General features: G+C 37.1%; 1 protein-coding gene across 8 annotated transcripts in view; it reads right to left on the bottom strand.

Moving 5' to 3' along the window:
- Positions 1-301: 301 nt before the first annotated feature.
- Positions 302-13683, bottom strand: part of LOC105466199 (BicC family RNA binding protein 1) — a 332909-nt gene continuing 319527 nt past the window's right edge. For 7 of the 8 annotated variants that reach the window (XM_011715228.3, XM_011715224.3, XM_011715225.3 and 4 more), the window contains 2 exons: positions 11241-11340; positions 302-2946 (listed from right to left, as the gene is read on the bottom strand). In XM_011715228.3, the coding sequence (XP_011713530.1) occupies positions 2816-2946; positions 11241-11340 (231 nt within the window). In that variant the 3' untranslated portion in view covers positions 302-2815. Of the gene's footprint in view, positions 2947-8405; positions 8485-11240; positions 11341-13683 lie in introns of all 8 variants that reach the window. The other variant, XM_011715226.3, reaches the window with a different exon arrangement.

Genomic DNA, 13683 nt, shown 5'->3' with positions numbered 1-13683 from the left:
ATAAAACCTGTTCTAGAATGTTACTCTTTTGTATGTACCTATGGGTGGCCTAAGAAACAATGATTGATGACTGGTCCTGGATTCACTGACTAAAATAAAGTGCTTTGGTTGCTGGTTGAAAATGAGGAATGTCAATGCAAAATAAGAAAATACAGAATCCATATGCAATTCTACTGCAGAAACATCTTTCAACTTTGCCGAAAATGGCCAAAAAAAGAATTATTTCTTAGAAAACAAAGATAGGCATAGAGTTTATGCGTACAGATTTGCTTTTAAAAAAAGACACACTTCAGCTAGCAAGAGCAATACAAAGGGGTTATATAAATTTATTTTTCATGTAACAATTGATTCAGTTAGAAAAAATTCCCATTTTCAATGTTAATTCCATCTCTCATTTTTGGAAAAAAATCACTAAAAGGACAAAAACCCACAGAAAAATACAATCTGTATCTGTTCTATATTTACAGATAACCAGTCATTATTAAGGCGCAGATTAAAAGTTAACATTTATTCAAATCATCAAAATATTTTGTGCATCATATAACAACTCTGTATACTGTAGTGTCATATTCCCTTCATTGCATCAAGAGAAAGTGAGAGAAATAATTTCCAGTGTTTTTATTTATTTTTAGCCACCCTACTTAATCTAATTTAAGTGGGACAGTTTCCCCTTTGGCATATCAAAGCACTGTTCATAAATCAACTTAATACTGCGTATTCATTCCGTCTTCCTCCTGTTGCAAATGCATGGTAGAGAGCTGGGAAAAGAGCTCCAAATGATTATTATCTGGGAAGGTCTTATTAAAAACAACATTTAGAGTACTGAGTTGTTGAACAGGACACAAATCTGGTATTGTTAACCTGTGTTAAATGTTTAGCATGATGCATTAATACAATCAAATAAGATGGATGATCATCACATGATCCACAAGACCGTTTGTACACATATGCACAGGATGAGTAAAGGGAGTGATTCAGTTCAACATCCTTAAGCAGATAAGGCTTAGTTTAATTTAAAAAGGGCAGTCCCTCAATGCCAGTTATAATTGATAATTTTATGACAGGCCTATTATCTATGCCTTCAAGGTAACAAATACCATATTTTAAAGTGAAAAATTTTCTGTGTGCAAAATGCCTCTTCAATTCTTGTTCTTACTGTAATGGTCAGACTCAGCCATGGAAAAGTGTCAGGCAAGTATTTCTCATCCCATATTTATATAAAAGTACCCAACTCTTGTATATGCTTATCTAATGCCTTCTGCTGAGAGCATGTGAGAGTGGCTTATGTCCATGTAGAAAATCTTGACTACTGGACATAAATAACTCTTTACAGTACAGGTAACTGACAACATTTCCTATGGGAAAGTTTTCTAACAAATTAATATACTTGGAAATAATATTGCTTTGAAGAAACAAAGGCACTTTAGTGATTTTCTTCATGGATTAAAAACACTTCATAAATCTATAAGATTTCTGAAAAGACCCAGGAAACAATGTTGTCTGATTTCTTGGACTTTCACAGTATAAGATTGTAATAATGACTCTAGCCACTTAAAAAATATCTTTTGTTTTTCCTTCAGAACTTAGCTGTCTTTATGAACTGTCACCCTGGAGGCTTCAAGTAAGCCTGTTCATTCTCAACAAACATAAGTCTACTTCAAGCAGACAGATAGGGTTTTAGGAAAGTCCTGTGGCCATACGGAACATAGCTAATGTGTACATGATAAGGATTGTAATCTATTTCTCCCCATAATGGCAACAGTGCTGTCTTGTCAGATGATTATTTGTCTTTTTAAATAAAGTGACAATCTAGGGCTCCAGTTATTGAATGTTGTCCATTCTCTACCATAAATCTCTAGTAAATATCAATTTCATCAATTATGTACTGTATTGCTTATAATATCTAAAAATAAAAGTTTGATATAAATAAATGTCCTTTAGTGGCAATATACTAAAAAACAGCCCTTTGCTTCCAGACAACCATTAAAATCATTTTAGCATTACAGGCAGCAGCTAAGTATGACGACTGCAAAGGGTTAATACTGCAAAGTCCATTTGGTCTTTCTTTGCACCTATTACTGTGAACTAGGTCCATTGCTAGGTGTTTCTAGGATGCTAACATACATGAAACAGAATTGGTCCAGAAGCAAGCAGAGTCACTTAAGTTTCCCAAAGTCACAGAATATTCTGCACAGAAACTAAGATCCAGTACCATTTCAAATAAGTTTGATGCAGTCAGAAAAATGTAACTAACTCTGATCTGTACCAACATGTAGGTGACATGAAAATGAGAGAGATGGAGACAGGAAGAATTTCCACAGGACAAGAAATTAGAACGTGTAAAGTGCTGAAAGACCGCAATAATTATTTTAAAGCAGTACCAGAAAATTCCACTTTGATTATTTTCTAAAAATCCCCAAATACCAAAACAAAACAAGCAAACAAAATAACTCCTAAGTTTTCTGGCATCCCAGATGTCAATTCATCCTTCATTTTAAGTAAAAAAAAAAAAAAAAAAAAAATCAGTGCATATGTTATATAGGTAAATAAAAACAGGAAATAAAGCCCTATCCTCATATTGCAAATTCTGTCCAACTGCCATTTTTAAAAAGTAATCCACATTTGGTGTTCTGTATGACATACAAGAACATCTCTCTTTTGTTCCTTTTTGCCATAAAGTACAGGTGCGAATAAGATGCTTTGGTCCTGATACCAGACACCCAGAGTGCTGAGGACGGTGTGCTGTGAAGGCTGTTCACACATCTCCTGTGTCCACTTTACAGTTAGTCAGCGGGCATGTGCCGAGAGGGCGCTGCTACCAGCGGCCACTGACACTAGCAATGTCTGAGTGATACTGACGGGGTAGCCTTCCACTCGCTCCACCTTCCAGGAAAGAGGTGCGTGCATTTGGCGATTCAAAAAGCTTTCTTCGGTTTTTATTTAGTTCTAGAGAGAGAAAGAGAGAATTGTTAGGAGCTCAAGAGAAGTTCTATGTATACTACAGGACATAGCACTAGAGCTCAGAAAATGGTGACGTGGTAGGTTTTTTGAGGAAAGTCAAGTCTGGCAGCAAAAGGAAAACTTTAGTTGATGATCAAGGCATTTCTGAAATACTAGAAAGTATGGTATAAAAGATAGCATATCGATAGTCTAGAGAACAAAGGATAGCAAATAGTTTTTGTTGCAATTCGTAAACTCCTGCCAGCAAAGTTTCTATTATAGTCTGTAAACTATATTGGAGGATGTACCATTCTCAGGACTCTCTAACCAAATTAAGCAGTTTGACCTACTCCAAAGGTCATTTCAGAGGCAAGGAGAACAATCAAAGCTCGTGAAAGGACGTACGACCGATGGCACAGAAAATTATTACAGCTACTGAACTCATTCATGTCAAACACAGCAATCATTTAGTTATTAAAGTCAGATATGAAAAGAAGACCCCACACCTAAGCACAGGGATACTGGAGGAGCACCCTGAAGTACAGCTGACCCTTGAATAATGCAGAGGTTGAGGTGCAAACCCTCCTGCTCCCATGTAGTCAAAAATCCCTGTATAACTTTTGACTCCCTGAAAACTTTACTAATAGCCTACTGTTGACCAGCAGCCTTACCAGTAAGTTGATGAACACATGTTCTGTATATGTATTTTATATTGCATGTTTACAATAAACTAAGCCAGAGAAAACACTAAGAGATTCATTAGGAAGAGAAAATATATTTACGTATTCATTAAGTGCAAGTGAATGATCACAAAGTCTTCATCCCTGTTGCCTTCACGGTGAGTAGGTTGAGGAGGAGGAGGAGAAGGGGTTGCTCGTGCTGTTTCAGGCGCAGTAGAGGTTCAAGAGGTAGGGGTGGTGGAAGGAGAGGCAGGCATATTTGCTGTAACTTTACAAAAATACATCATAATTTCTGTCTGCCATTTTTGCTTTTTTCATTTCTTTAAAAATGTTTCTATACGGTACTAGTCGTTCTTCCACTGTTTTATCATAGAAGAATCCATGTCATTAAAAAAAATCAGAAGCAGTCTTGAATAATCGGAACTCTTCTGCCAGACTGTCTAACGTCCGTTGCTTTCTGGCACTGCTTGCTCTGTCTTCCTCATCGTCTGGCACTGGTTCAGAAACACTCATCGCCATCAAGTCATCTCTGTTAATTCCTCTGGTGTGGTATCTATTAGCTCTTGAATTTCTCCAAGATCTGATCTTGAAATTCCTCACTCATCCTTTACCTTTATTTTATTATTATTTTTTGCCATATCCACAATTTCTTTCATGATTTTCTTGACTGGCTCTATGGTAAATCCTGTGAAGTCATGCATAACATCTGGACATAGTTTTTTTCCAGCAGAGATTCATTGTTTCGGACCTGATGGCTTCATAGCTTTTTCTGTAACAACAATGACATCTCCAATGGTGTAATCCTTCCGGCTTTTCATAATGTTTTCTCTATCCGGGTTCTCTTCTATAACCTTGACAATCCTTTCCATAAAGTACCATGTGTAACAATCCTTAAAGGTCCTTATAACCACCTGATCTAGAAACTGAATTAGAGACTTTGTGTTTGGAGACAAGTTAACTAGTTTGATGACTCTGATGTTAAACGAAGGGGGTTTCCAGTGGCCAGGGCCATTATCCAACATTAAAAGAACTTTAAAAGTCAGTCCTTTACTGGCAAGTTACTTCCTGACTTCAGGGAAAAAGTATCAATGGAACCAGTCTAGAAAAAGCATTCTTGTTATCCATGCCTTCTTGTGCTACAACCAAAAGACTGGTGGCTGGTGTTTATCTTTTCCCTCCAAGGCTCAAGGGTGGGCAGCTTTATAGATAAGGGCAGTCCTGATCATAAACGTGACTGCATTCGCACAAAACAGCAGTCAGCCTATCCCTTCCTGTCTGAAATTTGGGTGTTCATTTCTCTTTCTTACTAATAAAAGTCCTTTGTGGCATTTTTATTTTTTCCAGAATAGGACACTTTCATCTGCATTAAAAACCTGTTCAGGTGTACAATCTTTCTCCTCAATTATTTTCTTAACCGTGTCTGGGAACTCATCTGCTATCTCGTGGTTGACAAAAGCTCCTTCTTCTGTTATCTTCACATGTGTTAAGCCAAACCTCTTTCTACAATTAACATACCATCTTTTGCTGTCATTAATTTCTCTAGCTTTAGATGCTTCACCTTCCTTTTGCTTTAAGTTGTCATATAGACTTTGCTTTTTCTTGAATCATGGAGTCAATAAGTATGCTTTTTTATAACAATCATGCACCCACTCTAAAAGCTGCATTTTCAATGCAGGATAAAAAAGGTATTTTGCAAAAAGTGTAAGGCTTTTGCATCTGCTGGTGTAGCTGCAGCAACGTCTTCTCAGATTTCCTTTTGTTTTCCTTTTTTTTTTTTTTTTTTTTTTACAATAGTCGTTATGCTGGATTCACTTATCTTGACATGGTGGGTAAATGCAGCTACACACCTCAATCTGTGGTACATATCAAGCAATTCAACTTTTTCTCATGATGTCATGACTCTTCTTTGCTTTTGAGAGCACTAGTGGCACTTTATGTGGGTTCTATGGTGTTATTCATGGTCTATGGTACTGTACTAAACACAATGAAAAATACCCAAGAATTGTGAGAGATCACTTGTAACTGTGATATACAACTTACTGGAGAGATTAACTGCTCATGTGGAGACTAGTGCTGTACAGTGCTTTAAATAGACACTTGTAACAATTGAGCTCACCGCAGTAGCAACAGAAGGTGGCTGTGAAATTATTACAGTAGTACTGTATATAACACAGTTAATTTTATGCAGTTATGATTTAAAATGTCTTTATGTTTGTTTACATTTCTCTCTGCTGCCAATGGTGCCACATATGGTCTGTGAGGTTTTGATAAATTTTAACATGTTAGAATAGATGTGTATATTGTATGGTAGTAAATGAGAAAATAGACTAGTATCTGTATATATTTCACACATATGCATTCTTGACATATCTAACTTTTTCTTAATGTTTTTCAATATTTCCAGGCTATGCAGTTTGGAAGTTTTTTCAAGTTGTCACAAATCTCCAAAAATATTTCCAATACATCTATTGAAAAAACCCTGTGTATAAGTAAACCTGTGCAGTTCAAATCCATGTTGTTCAAGAGTCAACTGTATTAAGCCACAGCTCCCATGGCTCTGCCAACTCATGAAGCCTACACTTCTTGAGTCAGAAATAGTTTTAGAAAGAGGCATATGAGTAGGTTTCTTTGAATAAAAAATTAAATCTAGTAAAACAATCGTATCAGCTTAGAAAATTAATGTTCACAAACAACAAATACTTGAATCTAAAATTTCAGGGCAAACCTGAGTTGCCCTATTAGAATTGTAAAGAAATCAGAGTATTCTGAAAACACTGTTTAGTTTGTCTTTTGCTAACTAAAAGTTATTAACTGGAAAGGTAAACTGTTAATTGAAACAGACTACCTTGTTTTATGAGTATGCATCAACTTCCACCCCCACCTCAAAATCACTGATGTAACTCGTTCTGACAAACTCATGCAAGTACACAGAATCATCAGACTATGCAAATTAGGGTTTTGATACCAACAAATGCAAATACCCTCAAATTTATTCAGTTTAAAATACATTAGAGGGATTATGTAATTGACTTACTTCAAGCTGTCTCTTTGAGGGGCTAGTGCAGGTGGTTCACCTTGTATTTGCAAGGTACTCAGTACTTTTCAAGCCACACACACACAATCCCCTTTTGAATTCTGAAGTTACAATGTAAGATATGGCCATCTACAGTAATGCTGAAGACACAGACTCAGGTTGTAACAGACTGCATGGCGTTAAGGATGACCATATGACCAGACATGCTCCTGTGGCCAAGTTCTGGAAGATGACCAACACCCTTAACATTTTACCCCACTGCCTTCCAAAATGTAAACGCATGCCCTATATGGTCAAAACAACAGTGGAGACATCTCTCTTTTCTTCATATATAGGTCTTAGGACAGAAGGAAAATAACAATGATTCATTAGGCTTATTGTATGACAAGCACTTTACATTTATTTTGCCCTGTTCAAGTCTTCTTTAAGGCATAGATAATATTACCATTCTCCATTTTATAGGTGAGAAAACTGATTTAAAAAATAGACTAAGTCACTTGCCCACACAGGTACTAAGTGACAGAGGTGAAACCTCACATGCCTGATGGAAAGGTCAATGCCCTGAGCACTGGCCGTCAGTGACCCACCGGACAGAGAAGACCAACCAAGGCATCAGGAATACAAATCTGAGAAATCGGTATTTCCAACTATACCAAATAACAGAGCTTTATTTGCTATTTTAACGTACCAAATTTAATTTTTAAAAGAAAAACCCAGCTTCACTCTGAAGAAGCAAGGAAGGTAACTTTACAAGCAAAAGACACATGCTGGCATGCATACAGATGGCTGTTGTTTCAAGTTCCTCCAGAAATACAGTGGCAATGACATTCCTATTAAAAGTTGAATACATGTATCTTGTTAAAACACACACACACACACACACACACACACACACAGACAGACACAGTACTTCAAAATTCAGAAATCAAGACAGAATTGAATATATTTAAAGGCAAACTTAATAGAAGCGTTAAGAATAAATGAATCCCCTTAAGTACACAGCCTGGAAAAGTTTTATCATCTTCAAGCTAGGGACTATCTTCGGCCTCCATGTTTTCACGGGGGAATAATGTACAGTACGGGAGGATATTCCCATTTTACAGCAAAGAAAAAAGAAGGAATGAGGCCAAACAACATTCTCCTTTAGCACATACAACACATATAACTGAGCACATGACAACAACCGGGCCATGAAGACAAAGTTTTTCAAAATAAATATTAAAAACTTTATTCTGAAAAGACACATCAGCTAGATCTTTGAAACGGTAAAATGATCACAAGGGAATCCAATCCTAACTGATACAGTTTCTAAGACAGTATGTGTGTAAATATATATATATATTTTTGTTTGTTTGTTTGTTTTTGGGAGACGGAGTCTCGCTCAGTCGTCCAGGCTGGAGTGCAGTGGCGCGATCTCGTCTCACTGCAAGCTGCACCTCCCAGGTTCACGCCACTCTCCTGCCTCAGCCTCCCAAGCAGCTGGGACCACATGCACCTGCCACCACGCCCGGCTTTTCTTTTTTTGTGTGTGTATTTTTAGTAGAGACAGGGTTTCACTGTGTCAGCCAGGCTGGTCTCATATTTATGTTTTTAAATGTGATGCACAGAGATAAATCTTCCAGACAGGTTATCAAGGTCAAGTCCTACTGAAGAGACTTTAGAATTGTTGTTGCTGTTGTTTTTTAAATGATAAGGCAAACTCCTCTAATACTTTTCAGTAAGCCTAAGGGATGGTTTGGGAAAATACCAACCTTTTTCTTTGAAATTCCAAGGTTCACACAATCCTGGCAGCTCTCAGGATCTTGTTGCGGATCTGAACAGAGTCACAAACTAAAAGAATAGGTCGGGAAATGTTAGATCTACCTGAGGCCGTAGTGGGAAGCCTGTCGACAGGATGCTAAGCGTCCTTTCACTGAGTCCCTGTACATTTAACCAATCATGACCATATTCTGAGAGAAATCTGTCAATTTTCCAAAAAAAAAAAGTGGATTTGGGGAAAAAGAGATCAAATTTATACTTTGATCCATCTCCATTAGAGATAAATTTCATCTACTGCTATAACATTAAATGTATTTTGGCCTGAGATTAAAAAGAAAACAAAACCTTATACTGAAAGAATCACTCCGATTATAAGTTTAAAATCTACAAAATTAAAAAGGAATTTTAAGCAAACTCTGGATCTAACCAATCTGGAACCATAAGACAAATGTGAGTCCAGACTGCCCAGCTATACTGCATCTACAGGGAGACAGAACGTTCTGGGACTATAAATGGATGTCTTTGTTATCAGATAAGCTGAATTGGAGAAAGAAGCTTTGCTTTTTGATGAAGAATTTTCTCAATAAAAATGTATTGCTTTCAGAGAAAATAATTTACCAGGTTCAAACAAATGCACTGAACAAAGTAAGACAAAATTATTCTTAAAATAATCAAGTCCTTTATGCTGTGCAGAGCAGCCATAAAGCATTTTAGTCGGTCTCAAACTCCCTTTAAAAGCAAGAGGACCTGGTGAACCCCACTGAGAGAGGAAGTCTGCAAAAGTACTATATAACCTCAATAGAATGACAAAGAAGATAATGATTAGAAAAAATATTATTTTTTTAAAATAGAGAACTTGAAACCTTTCTGATTCCCATCTTACCTCCCCCAAAAGATACTGATATATTCCAGAGTAAAGATATTGATGATCTATCTACAACCCGTGAATGTATTTACAGCTATCTGCTTGTTGCTAAAAGCATTACAGAATTCGGAATTTGGTTGGGACACCAAAAAATGAACTTAGTTTTCACTATATCCTCACTGCCATTCCATGAACCTCTAGTGCAAGACTATGGAGCTCTGGACTATGCCCTTCACTGATATAAAATTGCTGACCTGCAGGCATATTTCAACAGTATAGGTATGGTGAATGCACAAGCTAATCACATTTCAAATATAAATTTCATTTGCAAATTAATGAAAGAATATGAAAACTGTTAAAGTTAGCTTGAGTCTAGGGATAGCCCCCTGAGGCTGAGCTTTACAGAAAACAAATTTAAAAGGTTACTCTATTATCATAGATGGTAAAAAGAACAAGTAATAAAACTACCGTTTTGTCCATTTTCACTAAGCCTGATGATATCACATGAAAGGATAGATCTCAGAAATGTAAGGTGACCTTTGTACAATCACAAATTCCAATCTACCTTCATGGTTAATAAACCAAAACCAAAGGTTTGGAAACTCACTCAAAGACTCATGACTTAGCATAGGTAAAGCCCAGATCTCCTATTTGAATCCAGTGTTCTTTCCACTATACCAAGAAGATCTTATGAGCAGGAATTATTGTCTTCCCTGTTGAGTTCCGTTAATAGAGCCTCTTGGATACATACAGTATATCCGAGAAGAAAGTTTAGAAGTTCTGGTAAAACTGATGAGTGTAGAACCCTATCCACAGAAGAACCTAATACGCTGCCACCAGGAAGCTCAATGGCTGGAGCCACTCCTATTTCAAGGCTGCTTTGCCTATATCTGCTTCAGATAAAGATTTCCTATGGGAAGATGGGTGGGGCATTCAAAATGCTGCTAAAATAAAATGGAAAATCACTGAGGTTTTAAATTTTATCTGCTGATCTGATTAGTGAATGCTGTCTGGAATGGACTTTCATCAGTTGGATGCAACTGCTGGCTTCACTGAGGCATAGCCTGCAAATTCAGTGTTGTGAAAAAGCATTCATTTTTCCACAGCACATGACACTTGGCTTCTGCCCCTGGTGTGTCTGTCTGTCTGAGACTGGGATACATAAAAATTTGACATTCAAGAACTTTATTGGCAAGTCTTCAAAAACTAATCCCATTCCCTCCTTCGAATATCTGCATATTTCTCTGAACACTTTTTTGAGGTTCATTACTATGTATTTGCCAACTCCTGACTCATCATCTGGCTGCATTCCTTTCAAATGAGTGGCACCCAATAAATATGTATAGAGCATTTTTTAATTGTATATGCAATAGATGTACAAAGAAAGTGGCCTAGGGAGACAGACATTATTTTCATTCATTCTGTGACTATCTTCAGGATACTATGTCCTCTGACTCATAAATTCTATTAAAACAGTGGGAAAACTAAGAAGAATTAAGACAAGTAACACTGCCAGATTCCACGCTATTGCAATCAGCATTCTTCTCTTCTCAGTGCAATGATCTCAGTCGGTGTGCAAGGACACACACATTTGAAACATAACTGTCAATCAAGAATAATTATTCACTAATGTAATGATTACTGTTTAACACAACTGCAAAGAGGAGAATTAAACTCCCCCCCCCCCGACTTCTCATGATCTGCATAGGGTGATTTTGGTTAGATATTTCTGAAGAGATCTATGTTCAGATATGACCCCTGTTAAGGCAGGTTTTCAGGCAATGCCTTGATGAAAAAGTAAGACAGTCTCAGGATTTGCCACACTGTTGACAGAAAAACCCTCTGAAACCACAACCAAGGTGTTTAGTAAGCCAGCAGTTAATGGGTAGAAACAACCCAACGGCTGAGACCACTGGCAGATGTTATTCAGATTTTAACATATAAGTTGAATATTTATATTCACCTGAAATGGCAAGCAGCATTTTCCTCCTGGCACCAAAAGTAGTTATTCCCAGCTCCTTCAGATCCTGATCTGTGAGAGTGAGGAATGTCTGAAGATCGATCTGTGGGTAGAAAGGTCAATCTATAACCAATATATTAATTACTTATTTTCTTTCCCACTGTAGGATCAACTTGTTATCACACTTATTTATTAATTATGCTCTGCCTACTTCCAGAAAAGAAAGGTGGTAGCACAAACCTAAGAAACAAGAATTTAGAAAGGTGGTGAAATGGAAGTGATGATTCTAGCAGAAGACTTAGCTCTGAGCATCCTGGCAACTACAGCAAAAAAGGAAACACAAAGATTATACCATTTTTGTGAACTGATAAAAGGAAGAGCATTATCTGTTCAGGAAAGAAAAATATTTCTTAGGTTGGGATTTTGAATTGGTTTAGTGTATCTTTACCATTTAAAGAAGAAACTAAATAATAAAACAGATGGCATCTTCCTTTGTGTTCTACACAGGATTCAAAGAATTCCCAGACACAATCAGATCTATAGTTCATTTGGCTCAACCCAGCAAACTATCACTGAAACAGACACAAAAGAAGTATTTGAAGGAACTATAAACCTGTACTCTCTGGCATCAGGAACAAACTATGAAGGGAAACTGCCCAAGGATTCACCATCCTTCCTTTAAAGATAGTGTGGAAGGGCCAGGCGTGGTGGCTCAAGCCTGTAATCCCAACACTTTGGGAGGCCGAGGCAGGCGGATCACGAGGTCAGGAGAGGGAGACCATCCTGGTGAACATGATGAAACCCTGTCTCTACTAAAAATACAAAAAAATTAGCCAGGCGTGGTGGTGGGTGCCTGTAGTCCCAGCTTCTAGGGAGGCTGAGGCAGAAGAATGGCGTGAACCCGGGAGGTGGAGCTTGCAGTGAGTGGAGATCGCACCACTGTGCTCCAGCCTGGGCGACAGAGCGAGACTCCATCTCAAAAAAAAAAAAAAAAAGAGATAGTGTGGTAGTGTGGAAGAAGAGAAAGACAATGGATTCTGGGGCCAAAGAGACTTGGGTCCAGATCCTGACTCTGCCATTACTAGCCGTGGGCACAGAGGGCTGACAATACTGTATCCTGCAGAACTGTTGTAAGCATTCACTATAACTATAGATATAAAACACTGGGCTTACCAAAGAACATAACTGGCAGTTATGGTTAGTAACAATGCATGTTGATACATCATCTGTGAAAGTTGCTAAATGAATCTTCAACATGCTTAAAATAAATTAAATCTCTTGAAGTTACTTATGGGGGATTCTTGTTAAGTCACATCTGAGTATTAGAAAATATCCTACATTGAAAAGAAGCAGATTACCAAATTTCAACATGCCATAAACAGGTAAAACTTTTCATTAAATGATATTGAGGATAATTTATATTGTCCTGTTTTGATTTGGAAGATAAATCCAGATCTTAAAACACCTTAGGCCATCATTTATCACAGTTCTAAAGATGTTTTCAGAAATTCCATAATAGAGATTTTTCAGCTCAAGTGTTCCCCAACTTTCTCTTAAAGGACCAGACTGTAAATATTTTAGGCTTTGTGGGCCATAATGTACTGTTACAGTTACTTATTTTGCTGTTACAGCTGGAAGGAAGCCATGGACAATATGTAAACAAATGAATGTGGTTGTGTTTCAATAAAACTTTATTTACAAAATCAGGCAGTGGGCCTGCAGACCACGGTTTGCTGATCCCTGCTGTAGTTAATAAAATATTAAATTAAGTTCCTTTGCCTTTATACTTTCATGTTTTTTTCCTGCTTGGAGTAATTGGAATAAGAAATGCCTACAATTTCTATGCTTATTCAAATAGGAAACACAGATGAAAACCAACCCAGAAAATCACTGAATTAACATTCAATCTCTTGCTTTTTGACCTTCTGTGCCTGGACACATTAAAATACTTCTGCTTCCAGCTACCCTCATCTAGCCAGCAAGACAAAATAGATATATTATTTAATGCATTGATTATGAAAGGCTTATTCAGCTTAGAAAATTCTTGGTTAAATGAACGCTAACTCAGATGTAGGGGAAACAGAAAAAAAAAATCAATACCCTAAAATTTAATACACACGACAATTGCTCTTTCAGTGTAAAAAACAAAAATGTTCAGCATTTAAACTTAATAATTTATTGGACCATGGCAAGCACATTGAATTTATGATACAAAGTGCCTAGTAAAAACCATAGATTCTTTATTAACTGACACATGCCTAGAAATTACTAAATCAGATGTTCTCTAACATAAAATTAAGCCAACTAGCATCACACATGGACCATGTCTTGATTTGAAAAAGACACAAATGTATAGAACCATTTTAATTTTCTGACACTTTGAGTTAGCTGTGCCCCAGTAGTATGAGAGCACTGTTAGGAAGAATCATGCCTGGGGCCTCTTTTC

The sequence above is a fragment of the Macaca nemestrina genome, chromosome 9 (genome assembly GCF_043159975.1).
Source record: "Macaca nemestrina isolate mMacNem1 chromosome 9, mMacNem.hap1, whole genome shotgun sequence".
In the NCBI taxonomy this organism is placed as follows: Eukaryota; Metazoa; Chordata; class Mammalia; order Primates; family Cercopithecidae; genus Macaca; species Macaca nemestrina.
The sequence above is the reverse complement of the archived record's forward strand: the minus strand, read 5'-3'. Positions and strand labels throughout refer to the sequence as shown.